The 13,973-nt window shown below is 32.2% G+C and overlaps 1 protein-coding gene across 1 annotated transcript; it reads left to right on the top strand.

Annotated features, from left to right (window-relative positions):
• Nucleotides 1-9,213: 9,213 nt before the first annotated feature.
• On the top strand, nucleotides 9,214-13,022 carry LOC132752310 (uncharacterized; the record flags this gene model as incomplete). Its single annotated transcript, XM_060742621.1, has 5 exons — nucleotides 9,214-9,349; nucleotides 9,906-10,288; nucleotides 10,579-10,714; nucleotides 11,136-11,213; nucleotides 11,428-13,022. Coding segments are annotated over 5 exons (960 nt in total), but the record flags the coding sequence as incomplete, so codon positions are not given.
• Between the last annotated feature and the right edge of the window lie 951 nt (nucleotides 13,023-13,973).

The following is a 13,973-nucleotide window of genomic DNA, read 5'->3' as shown; positions in this document are numbered from 1 at the left end:
AATAACAATGAAATACAGTAAAATGTTGATTTAGATTACATTAATTTGATGCAATTATGAAATATATGTGATTTAGTTTCCTCCATCAAAAAAGGTATAACCGGACAAGATTATTTATTTGTAATAATCCCGAAGTTATTGTATCATTTTCGTAAAAATCGTTTGAAGTACGTTTAACTGACCTATAGCTATTATGGGATTCCAATATAGTTCTGCAATACTGCGCAGTATGTATATATTTTTAGAGATCGTGACAACTTAAATGTTAATCAGATATGTATAATTATATACTTAGTTTATATATCATAATAGTACATTCCCTCTTTCATTTACCTGTTCGTGGTTAACAAGAAAGGTGTGTTTACATATATGTACCTTTATTATCAGTTTAAATTCATTTTTTCAACAATCTATTTTCATATATTATATTTTTCTATTAAAATCCTATTTTTTTCTTTGTAAAGGTATTGAAGCAGTATAGAGTATTATATTAATATCTGTATATTAAACTTGTGTTTGACTCCGAGTGGATTCATAGGCTAGGATCTTACGAGGTGCGGCAGCACTTAGTATGATCTGTTCAAGTTAAATCCATGATTGCCAAATTTATACCTATAAAAATAACTCTTTTATTACAAAAACGTGTTGTCGGAAATTAATCGTAAATAAATCTCCAATGTTGCATTATCGTACCGTACGTATCTAAGACGTAACGTGAGTGTATTCATTGAGCTACAAAGGGAGCGTAATGCGATAACGTTTACATTATTCGGTCGTACCAATATTATGATTATATTTACACACCTCCTCTATTGTATGTGACAAGTCTATATTTTTCGGATAGACCTGTTTAAACAGAGCTACGCGCTCTCGGTGTCACATGAAATTCGTGACCAGGTCTTTAATAAACAGAAAGATAGATGTATGAGGTCGATATCCTGTACATATAATGGCACAGTCATATTTGAAAGGTCAGAAATTTCGCATTTAATAAAGTGATTGATACAAAACTTTGGGATTATGATCTAAATTGATTTTACATAACTGGGATTTTTGGTTATACCCCTTTTTAAATTAGTATTTTTGTTACAGACGAGCGTTAACACCTCATACGGTGCTCTTGTTTCAAAGATTGTTTTTAAAAGCAGGATTTTTGCACTATACATGTTAAACACGATTCACATTCTGAAGACTGTCAAGGTCAAAATATGAAATTTTATTTCTAGGAGTATTTTTAACTATTGTAACAATATTTTTTCTCTTATCTGTTTGACTTTAGATTAAAGAAAAAGTCGATATCTTAAACCCTGATTATTTACATAAGAAATCAAAAGTCCATTTAGGTTTAAAATTTCCAGAATGGCATGATTGAAGGGCATGTCACTTCAAATCGTTGCTGACATAATTCTTGTGGGGTTCTAACCAGCGGGGTACTTTTGTTTTGCTTGCAAAAGTTTGAAAATTGCTTGTTACTTTTGATGTTCTGTTCAAGTTTCCGAAACAGTACTCACGAAACGGTACTCACGAAACAGTACTCACGAAACAGCACTCACGAAACAGTACTCACTAAACGGTAGTCATTACCCATAAAGTTGAATCATCTTTGCTTTTTATGATTTTAAGTCATTGTGCACTAGACAAAATACTTCTTAGTAATACGTTGTTACTTAATTGCGTTTTGCTACTTTTATGGCGACTTATTTCACATGGTATTTCATTCATAAAACAGAAATAATCGTATTCATATCTGCTTTAACCCATTTTTTATGGTTTCATTTCTACGATATTCCGATATCTATGGTGGCTGATTTACGCCATGTCGTATGCTCAAAATGTGAAAATGCGAAAACACGAAGGGACGACATGTCGTCTCTTCGTGTTTTCGCTTTTTCACATTTTCGAGGCAACAAAGCGAACATACGACATACCATAGATATTCGCATTTATAATCGTACGTTGTAAGAATAAAATAGACAACGGTAAACGTTTTATTTTACAACGGTTATACTTTGCTGTAACTGGACCTTGGAGCAACCATGGTCCAGAGAAATTAGAAACCGTATGGGTTTTTGTCTGCAATCAAACCGGTCGCCTGTATCCACAACATCTTCTCAAAAAATAATAGATTTTGTCCAAACTTTACAGGTGTGATGTTAAGGTAGTTATTTACAAAATTTTATGCATGAGTACCTATATTTAGAAACTCTAAAGGTTACATTTGAAAACGACAGATGAAGCCATTCCATCATCACTAAACAAATGAAGAAGTTAGGTATTTGCACACTGAAACGAATAATAAATAGATCGATATAAAGTATAAAAAAACTTTCGAAATGTCTATTAATAGCGTATGATATATACTTTGAACTCACAAATTAGACACCATTTAATCTACCTTCACTAAATTAAATAAGAAAATGAAAGTTTGTTAGGTTTCTAGTTTTTCTCATTCAAACGGATTATATCGTTAGCAATTGCCCTAACAAAATGGTTCGTAAAATATTTATATCTAGTTTTTATTAATCAAAACATTATAATTATATTAGTTTGATATTATAGATTGATATAAGTGTATTTTATGAGATATTCACTTACATCACCGATGATGTATATTTATTTATATACTACATGTACATAATATCATAATTATATGATATAACGCAATACCGTCACCTTAGTGCAGTAAAGGTTTAACGCCTAAGGAGTTAATCTAATCTTGCACCAAGGTGACGATACATCAGTTTTAATTAATTTAATGACGTAAATATTTATTTAGTGACAAAAATATATAACAGAAAATATACAATAATGATAAATGATAACACATGCCTCTCAGGGTAATAGTGTGTATTAATACCGAACCGACATTTAATGTAAGTTTTCACCGCTATGCATTATTACTCCGAGAGTCATTCATCACTGATTTTAATTATACCAAAATGCACTTTATGCCTAGTTAAAATGTTTACCAAAATTTATTTGACTACTAGAATCAATCGCAACTTTTCGGCCCTTTCCGTCAGTCTTCGGTAAAGGACCTCGAACACTACGCATGTAAAAAAATAGTAATTCTTTTTCCAATATATCTAAATAAAGGTCCACGTAAAATAAGTGAATCTTTATGTATTTATTATTATGGTTGTAGAAACCGAAAGTACAGAATGCAAATAACGTCTGATTTCTTTAAAGTTGTACATCAGTGGGCAGACCTATTTCCAACAGACTTTATCTTCATATTATTGATTACACTGTTTGCTGAAACCACGTGGTAATCTATATTGGACATTTTGGGAAACCTATTATGTATTTTTAAATTCGGGTTTAACAGAACTTTGTCCTACATTTTGAGAAGTGTCTTAGTTCATTCCGCTCCTATAATGTAATAATACTTGTCAGAAAACGGCGAAGTTAAATCATAGACAGTAAGATATTATTATTATTTCTTTTTTTATCATTAATATGTTATTTATTTTCTTTATTTATTTTTCTAAAAGAGATATTTGTATAACGTGCTTGACGGGCCGAAAACTTCTTGGTTTTTGTTTTGTTTATTGAAAAACTCATGTCATCTAATTCTTCATATTATAGTTATTTTTTCAATGGAATTGGTCTTGGTGCAAACAAATATAACGTCCATATAAATTTCTATTTTTAACAAAAGTTAGTTAAAAACATTTAACTGCGGCGTACTATTAATGGTCGTTATTAACAACATTACTTTAACTTTTCCTTTTTTTGCAAGAAAACTTGTACGATTTTTTTTATTACCCCTAACATTTTTGTAATATTAATTTCCCTGCTACCCTGTCCCTACCCCGGCTCTAAGGACCGTGGTTACATAAATATTCTTTAAGCGAACAGATTATTGTCCCCTGCTTTTTCAAAAAAGGGAATGTAGGAGTTGGCTCCTTTGGTCTGTATGGCTGTTCGTCCATCTGTGCGTATGTCTGTCTGTCATACTTTTGTGTTCGGTCCATAACTTTCTCATCCATTAATGGATTTTCTTGGCACAAATGCTCACGATAATAAGACGACGTGCCATGCATAACATTCAGATACCTGTCCATAACATTTTCACAAATCTAGAGATTTTGAAGTAACAAAATTTTAACAATAATATGATGATTTGTAATGCGCAACATCCGGACCCCTACCTCCAAAAACATGGTCATACTTATGGGAAAAATCTTAACACGGTCTGTTATAGGGTATTTTTGTGTCCGGTCCATAGTGTTTTAATCAATCAAGGGATTTTGAAATAACTTGGCACAAACGTTCACCATAATTAGACAATTTGTCATGCGTAACACCAGATGTCAAGGGCAAAGCTTAATATGGTCTGTTATAGGGTAAATTTTGTGTCCGATCCATAAATTGATATTTCAAGAGATTTAGAAATTGCTTGGCAAATGTTCACAACAGATGTTCAGATCTATAGTTTTGATAGTTCAAGAGATTTTAAAATTACTTTGCACATATTCACAATAATTGGACGATGTGTCATGCGCAACACCTAGACCCCTACCTGCAAGGTAAATGTCAGAGCTTTAGCATAGGTCTGTCCGCTCCATAATTGTTTCATCCTTCAAGTGATTTTGAAATTACTTGGCACATGTTCACAATATCGGGTAACGAGACGGTGTGTTATGTGCTTCACCCTGACCCCTACCTTCTATATCAATGTCTCACTTGGGGTCATAGCTTAACATCATCTGCTATAGGGTATATTTTGTGTAACTTTCTCATCAACTATCGGATTTAACAATTGCTTGACGCAAATGTTTAAAATTATAAGACGACTTGTCATGCATAACAACCGGACCCCTATCTGAAAGGTCAAGGTGACACTAAGAGGTCACGGCCTTACATGGTCTGTTACAAAGTATGGTGTCAAGTCAAGCCAAAGCAAATAAAATGTCATTGGTGAATCGCCCACATACATTGATTGGTGAAAAACTTACGGAGCAGACACAAAATAAACGTTTTAACAGACCAAACCATTAATTGATTTTGTATTTGTCAAATTTTTGTGGTTTTAAAATAGTGATAACAACTAAACAAATGTATTTCTGTTGACACATACACGGAAGTTATTCTATTCAATTTACATTTTGTATTTAACGAACTTACTGTTGCATGTGCAGATCTACCATTGATCAAAATTTTACACTGGAAGGCCATTTCCATACCTCAATCTTTTTAAAAAAGCACAATTTTGTGTTTGAGGTAAATTTTGTTGCGGACGTTGGTATTTCTGTTCCAAATTTATGTTTGTTGTTTTTCATCTCTCACTAGCATCCTGCATTTGTATTGAATAAGAGTAATCACAATGGACTATTTTTTTGTAGTTGGTCAGTAGCTTGGCTTGTCATAAAATACAAAATGGCCACAATTCAACAAAATTGACAATTAAATAATTATTTTCCTTCACAAAATTATAGATATAAAAAATCATGTTATTTTTATATAGTCATTGAACCTTCCGTCCGTCTGTTCGAACGATGTTAACCTAAACCGACAAGTTGAATTTTTCTTAAGTTATACCTGAACCAATTGCTTCACAATTTACACACTTACTAATCAATACATATGGAAGCTATTCGTTGCCAAAAATCCAGCCTTGTTGATCTGAATTGAACAGTTTTTTAATGGACAAAATACAATAATTTTATTGTATTTCTTTGTAGGTAAACTCCAATGTTGCATTCTTGGATTGAGTTTGCCGATTTAACATTGTGAACATGCATTTCAACAAAATACATTTTGTTAAACGACAAAACATTAACTGTTTTGCTGATACTAGCAATACCAAGTTTTTGAATACTCATTGTTCGTGTATACGCCGACAAATCTTAGCTTTACATTGTCGAACCATCATGATTTGGATCAGCATTATCCAGCTTTACACGTTTTTCAATAGGAGATAAAATAAGCTCCGCCCATTTCCCCGCCAACCACACCATCGTAAGTAAACGTATTTATCAGCTCATTTTCGGTATTTACCGTCAGCGACAAGAAGCAGCGTTGCTTCCGTTTACCACATCTTTAAGGTGTTTAGTTATTCACTTGCATGATTGTCATTCTATGCCTTCATACAATCCACATCTGCGTACTTTAAAGGATTGTAGACATATAACTTTTAAAACGTAGTAGATACCACATTTCCTAGAAAAAGAAACTAAAAATGATAATAAAAACTCACTATGTTACTTACTGTCTGAGATAAAATTATTTTCAAGAAAGTAAAAATTAGTGATAAGACTATATTCAACGACAAATAAATTTTACTGAGGGTATTCCAATTTGCATAGGAATGAGTAACATTTACAGTTTAGCTGCTACCTTACCACTTTCAAATTTTCAAGTCAACATCTGATAGAGATTTTGGTACGACTAAATACTAATACAGACCAAATTCTGGCTGTTGTCCTTCCTAGTAGTAGCATTTACTATTACATTAGTGACCTTAATTCTTGCGTATGACTGGACAACAACAAACTTTTAACAATAGTAAAATTATAACCAAAGTTGTATGTACCCTTTCGTACATAACTTTTTATTTTTACCATACTGTATAGATATATTGTACAATTTTTACTAGTTTGTTTTTCAATGATAAGATTTAAAATGAGTCAAAAGGTTTGTATGTCGATTATCAATTTATGTATACAATGTACCTTGTTTATTTTATCTCTTAGAAAGCCACCACTTACAAAACTTAATAAATATTCTGCGTAGTAATTCATGTACATAAAAATAGTTATCTGCCTTTTGATCACATAGACAGCAAGTCTAGGTAACAGCTATTGACAGCCTGTATGTACAGATTTTAGAGTTGTTATTGAGTCAGTACAATGCATAAAAAGACCTTAACCTACGTCAGCTTACGTATATTTAATAATAAAAGGCTAAATCACATCCTATGACACAAAATACCTCACAACGGAGGTAAACAGAGATGCTAGGATACACTGAATATTTATTTCAACATTAAAATGGGACAAATTCACAAGTTTATGGTTATACAACGGAATTTCCCATAGTAAACGCTGAATTGTTCCGTGGTTATTCACTCGGTCAAAAATATGTTGTTTTTTCTACAACCCAACGTAGTCCTTTAAAGAAAGAAGGCACAGGCTTACTGTTCAGTTCTTTTTATTCGTGTTGTCAAAAGTGACTTCCATGTATCGCTTTCTAGTACTATTTGCTGAATATAAAAGATGTGCGTACAAGTACTACGTGTAACGCTTGAAGGCACACAAACCCTATCGCTCATGTCAACGAATGGTGGTGTGTGTCATTATACATGGGAAACATTCCCTTATGTTAATTCACCAACTTTAGTTTTTGCATATTATTATGCTAATTATCAGTATAAACGTTGTTACATTGTAACATTATATCTTAACAAATTTTGCATTTCTTGAATATCCTGTACTAGAATACGTTTTGACAAATTCAGAAGATGTTCAAAGTCAACTGTTATGCAGTTGATGTATGTGAAATTTATTACAGTTTCTATATCATTTGAAATATTTGTGTAACAGCAAGAGTTACCTCTCTTAATATTCTGTTTTCGTGAAAATTGGCTCCGCATATTAATTTTCGTCTATTTCCGTGATAATTCCATATATGGAAGTTGCAAAATCGTTTACAAATGTTAATCGCGTTAGAATGTTAAAGGAAAGTGTGGTGTTGTAAACCTGAGTGTGTCAAGTTGATGCAGTTACATTTTCAATGTCATGATGCACAACGTGTACGTTCTATCATTTACATTTCTACATGTCGCAAATTTGAAGTTATACATTTATAAATACAGTTTGCAATTTATCTAAGTTGCATGTTAACAGCTTCCGTTTTATCAAATCGAGATAATCAAAATGCTTAATACCAGTGCAGTATGTAATTCTCGGATCGACAATTATATTTTTACTAATCTGTTTAGTAGAAGCGAAGTATGCATTGTCAAGTTTCAAAGGCTGGATTTTTGGCCACGAATAGCCTCCAGTAATACAAAGTACGTGATCTTGGCAAGTTATTTAACGATGGCTTCCATTTTTTAGTTGTTCTTTTTAGCACTTTGGAATTGATGTCGTTAAAATTAACTGGCAAGTTGGATATATCTGAAGTTTTATCTGTACTAATGGCTCTTACTTATCAATACAAAGTATATGATATTGCCAACTTACATAACTTTGCCATCCATTATCCCGAGTTATTTCCCTTTTTATCACTTTGAAAATAGGGGGCCATGTACGGTTAATTTATTCCGGCAAGGTGAAGTTAACTTAATTCTCCTAATTACTTCATTTATATAATGTTTTGTCCATATTTGGTATTTTGGTGAAGTTAGTGGTCACTAGAGTCAAGGTCAATGGTGTAAAAAAATATGTTTTCTCATTTTTTGTACATACAGCATTTATTTCTAAATTCACGTCTTTTATGTTAACGGTCTTGCCTAAGGTCAAGGTCACTTGTGCTAACATTTTTTTCACACTTTTTGATATACAGTAGTAAGTAATACAGATTCTAATAGATAAGTGTCTTTGTTAACTGCTTAAAGATAATTATGTTTCATGTGTGTTTTTTTACTTTAAAGCTACACATGTAAACAGAAACCTGACAAATATTGTAAATGATCTTGTGTGTTGTGTTTGATATGAAAATTACTGATTAAGACATATTATTCATTGGACAGTACAAAATATTCATTTCATTTCGACTAAACTGCCGTTTAGTCGAGTAGTTTTGACAAAAGCCCAGCGGTCAGGTCCCTGTCGAGTTACACTTGCGGTGACTTCGAGATTACATATCTTCTTATAACTTGAAATGATTGTCTTATAACTTGAAATGATTGTAATGACAGATTTATTTCCTTTAAGAGTAATAAATTCCCTACCATTTGGTACCAAGATATTGAAAATTGGTTATATATATATATTTTTCTTTATAAACCTTCCTAACATTCAGTATTGCCTCAAGTTAAAACAAACTTTCAGATCTTTATCAGGCATAAATTACAGATTATACTCTGGTCATATTCTAAGAACCTTTAAATTAAATAAAAAACACGTACCCGTACTTTCTTTGCCTTTGGAAATTATTTGATATTGACATATAATAAAGTTCATTAGACAACAAATCATGAGCAAGGTTTGCATTTTTTTTCATTTTCTAATCGTATTTGTTTATCCGCGTTATCCTGAATTTCAGACAGAAACAAATGGAACTGATCATATCAATACGGCGGAAACTGGGTGTACCCCTTCATTTGAAACAGCAACTTCAATTCAGTCACAGGACAATTGCCCATTAGATGATGGGATCCGAACAGTTACATCTGATAAACGTAGGTTATTTATATCATTTACAAAATACTTCCTCAAGGCGAACCTATTGAAACCATTTATTGTAGCTTGGAATGAATTTATTGGAAGGCCAACTTCTCTTGGGGTCTAAGGCAAATCTCTCCAATATGTTTTCAGTGAGATTTGGCGTATATATAATATATCTGTTATTGTCAGGGGTTTATTAGACATTTCAGGAAATTAAATGAACAATGTTCATATTTTCATTTTCTTGGACAAAAATGAATGCCGTGGCTTACGTGTACAAGACCTTTACGAAGCCACGATACTGTTTATATACTGTACATGTAATTAACAAACGCCACGAAGTGCAGAGAAACATTTTATTGTAATTGTGGAATTTTAACAATTTATTAGAAAACTTATTCCAAACACGTATTTATAACAATTCTAATAGAATATAACTTGGCGTTTAACGACATGAGAAGTTTCAAGTTACGTTTCAACTCATCGCAAAATTCTAAAATAAGTTTCTAAACCGAAACCTGTAAATTTATACGTCTTGGTTTATTATTTTCCTCTGTATTGATACGACAGGCAACAATGCGGCATATAGTTCTGGCAGTAAAGCAGCCGATCCATCAGTTCAGAAAGGGTCATTAAATGGACAGGCTAACGAAGAAAGATCGACTGAACGAATTACCGCTAATGAGATTAACAAAAACTTTGAAGAAAAGAATTTTGAGCCGGACAGCAAAACTGATAAAACATACAGTACCAAACAAATATCTTTAAACAGACACAGTAACATATCTGAAACTGAGGCTCATGATGTAAATGTAAATGTGATTGGTGCCATAAACAACGATGATAGCAAAGCTAATGGAACTCTATCCCACACGAGCATAGATGCTGGCGGTGTTCCTTCGAGGCATGTTCAACCAGTGACGTCATCATTGCAAAGTTCTAGAGATAAGACAGTAAATATATTTATAAATCTTTCTCTATAAACATTCCTGACATTCAGTATTATCACAAGTTAAAACGAACTTATAGATCTTTATCAGGCACAAATTACAGATTATATTCTGGTCTTATTCTAAGAACCTTTTCAATTAAATAAAAACACGAACCTGTTTTTTCTCTGCCTTTGGAATTAATTTTTAATCGCTTATAAAAAAGTTCATTAGTCACCAAATTATGGGCATGCATTAAAAAATTGTTTCATTTTCGCATGGTATTTGTTTATCCACGTTGTCCTGCATTTCAGACAGAAACAATTGAAACTTATCATATCAGTACGGTTGAAACTGGGTGTACCCCTTCATTGGGAGCTGTAACTTCAGTTCAGTCAGACGGTAATGGACAATCTGATAATGGGAACGGGACAATTTCATCTGATAAACGTAGGTTATTTATATCATTTACAAAATACTTCCTCAAGGCGAACCTATTGAAACCATTTATTGTAGCTTGGTATGAATTTATTGGAAGGCCAACTTCTCTGGGGGTCTAAGGCATATCTCTCCAATATGTTTTCAGTACGATTTGGCGTATATATAATATATCTGTTATTGTCAGGGGTTTATTAGATATTTCAGAAAATTAAATGAACAATGTTCATATTTTCATTTTCTTGGACAGAAATGAATGCCGTGGCATATGTGTACAAGACCTTTAGGAAGCCACGATACTGTTTATATACTGTACATGTAATTAACAAACGCCACGAAGTGGAAAGAAACATTTTATTGTATTTGTGGAATTTTAACAATTTATTAGAAAACTTATTCCAAATACATTCTTCTTTTTTTGTTTACCCTTCAGGTTGGTATGAAGTGTTTACCTTCATGTCTTACAGATTAAACTGGAACACGTTTTTGAAGATCTACAGACGGCTTTTAGGTAACTATAGGAGTAACTAAATATAACCATGTCTTATAAAATGCTTCTGCAGACTAGTTTTAGATTCAAAATTAAACTAAAACCCTTTTGTTAATACTAATACAAAGGCAACTCCGTCATTAGTTGTTAATAAATAAAAAGGACACATAGGTCTATAATATGGGTTTTGAATAATTTGCAATACATTAAATTATGTAATGTTTTTAATTTTTAGCGGACACAGATAGCAAGGCGTTATCATATGTTGAAGCTGATATTGAGAACACTCGCCAAGAATATCAGTCTGTCAAAGAGACAATATACCGGCTAATGAATAAGTGGAAGCAGAGGAACCCTAATGGCACAATGCAAAGTATTGTTGAGGCATTAGACAAATGTGGGGAGAAGCTCATGAGCGAAAAGCTAATGTCATTTATAAACAATCTTACAAAAACTGGTTAATGGTGCTTAAAAGAGTGCTATTGAGCCATACATTGGTGAATGACATGCTCGTGGTGAGCTTCCTACATCTGTACTGACTGTAGACAATGGACGAATTGTGCAAGGATGTGTTTAGCAAAGAAATCATTCCTAATACCGTGAGCTATATGATATATATTATAACAATAAACTAGAGAGTTCCTGTAAGAAATAATAATGCTCAAATAAGCCAACCTAGACGTTGTAAAGGAAAAAAAGAAAACAAACAAAATACAAATATAGAATAATATAAGCCACAAAAAACACCGTATATGCTTTGCAGTTCTTCTTCAGTATAATGTATTCGGTGAACACTGTATGTAATTTTCATAACATCTGCTAAAATGAGTGACTTAGAAATGTAGTTTTTTCAATTACTACACATAATTATACAAATTATCTGCAAAATATATTCGGTTTTGATCTCATTATGTAAATACTGTGTGATTAGATATGATAGATATTGTATATTTCTTTTGTGTCAGTTTCCAAGTTTAAAGAAGTATTAATAGCCGCGCCATAACAAAAACAACATAATGCGTCTGCGACAAGCATGGATCCGGACCAGCCTGCGCATCCACGCAATCTGATCAGGATCCTTGTTGCTCGCTATCAGTGTCTCCACTTGTTATAGTGTTTGTAAGCGAACAGCATGTATCCTGATCAGACTGCGTGGATGCACAGGCTGGTCTGGATCCATGCTGGTCGCAAACGCATTATATTGGTTTTGTCATGGCGCGGCTCTTATTATTATTTTAGTAGTAGTAGTAGTAGTATGTTGTGCCAAAGGGAAACTTGAAATTGTCACATATTCTTAATCATCAGCAACTTTGCTGTTTAATTTTACCGTAAAAACATTATACATTTCGTGTTCTCTCAGCTGGAACAAGCTAGTCTTGCTACCATGTATTAACAATCTTTTTTACAAACAATTTGTACGATACTTTAAGATATTGCCGCTGAACCTCATATCAAGTTTTTCGATTATTGAATTCATCCTAGTCTGGTGCTAGTTTGCTTTAGAGATATTTCATTGTTCTTTGTATCTCTAGAATAGTTAGTAAGTTAATTATTATATTGATATACATGTACGTAAATGCTCCCTACTTGAGGGGCCTGCCTTCTGTAGAATGTTTAATATAAGAATTAGGGTTTAGTAAGGGGACCTTCAATGTTCCATTTTGTTCATTTTATAGATTTTCATCGTAATTTGTAAACGTAATTTGGTTAAATTGAATATGTAAATATTGTTTAAAAGTCATTATTTTCTATATGGGTATTCAGTGTTGATATTCGTTATTTTTTATACAGAGTTTACCAAAATTAAATTAATTATTGATATATGTTTAATAGATTGGTTTCTTATATGTTACTCCCGAAAATTATTGACCCTTTTAATTGTTATAACTAGTGCCATAATAATTAGATAAATTAAATCACTGCTCAAGCAACTCAAAAAGCAGTAAAATATTTTGTTTAAGTGTATAAAAAGAAGCTGTAAATCATTTCCCTGTAGTTTATAAAAAAAAATATTCTTTGCATTTTGAATGCATACTTTCAAAGTAACCTTAAGAATGAAATTCATGTTTTTATAATTCACGAAATCATTGCATTTTGTAAAATAGCATATTTATATTTTGTTCCGGAACATTTTATTCTGTTTCCGTATATCTACATCATTCATTTGTGTTGCATAACAGAGCTTTCTTTGTTACAACCCTTTTTAGAAATAAAGATAATAAAATTATGGAAAAAAGGTAATTTTGCAGTTCATAAAGTATAGAAAAAAAGTACGATACTGCTTTAAGTTACACTGAAACGAACGTAATGAACTGTACATTTTTGGAAATCACTATCACAAATTCCGACATTTATACAGCTTTATATAATTAAAAACCACACAAAATGAAAGATAAAGAAAAGATAATCTACTGTCCTTGATCGCTAAGTAAGTAGATATAGTCTAGATCAGTTTTGATTCCTTATACATACTTTTTTGTCATTTTGTCATAGGCAAAGAAGACAAAGAAGAATTTTGTCATAGACTTCACAAAGAAGTGATCTAACACGTGTATACTCTACAAGATGTCAATGTGTTTTTTTAATAAATTTATAAACGAGCAAATAGCTGGTATTACTACATTTTTTTGCAATTTTGTTTAAATAATTGCTGAGATTTTACAAAATTTAAACAGCAAAAAATACAATACGTGTCTATTTCACTGAAAAAAAAGCAACAACAACAACAAAAAAAGAAGAAAAAAACAAACACACACAAAAACACACACACACAAACCAACG

Source organism: Ruditapes philippinarum, unplaced genomic scaffold, assembly GCF_026571515.1.
Source record: "Ruditapes philippinarum isolate M1 unplaced genomic scaffold, ASM2657151v2 ctg15174_1_1_1_1, whole genome shotgun sequence".
NCBI lineage: Eukaryota > Metazoa > Mollusca > Bivalvia > Venerida > Veneridae > Ruditapes > Ruditapes philippinarum.
This window is presented reverse-complemented; position numbering and strand designations above follow the sequence as displayed.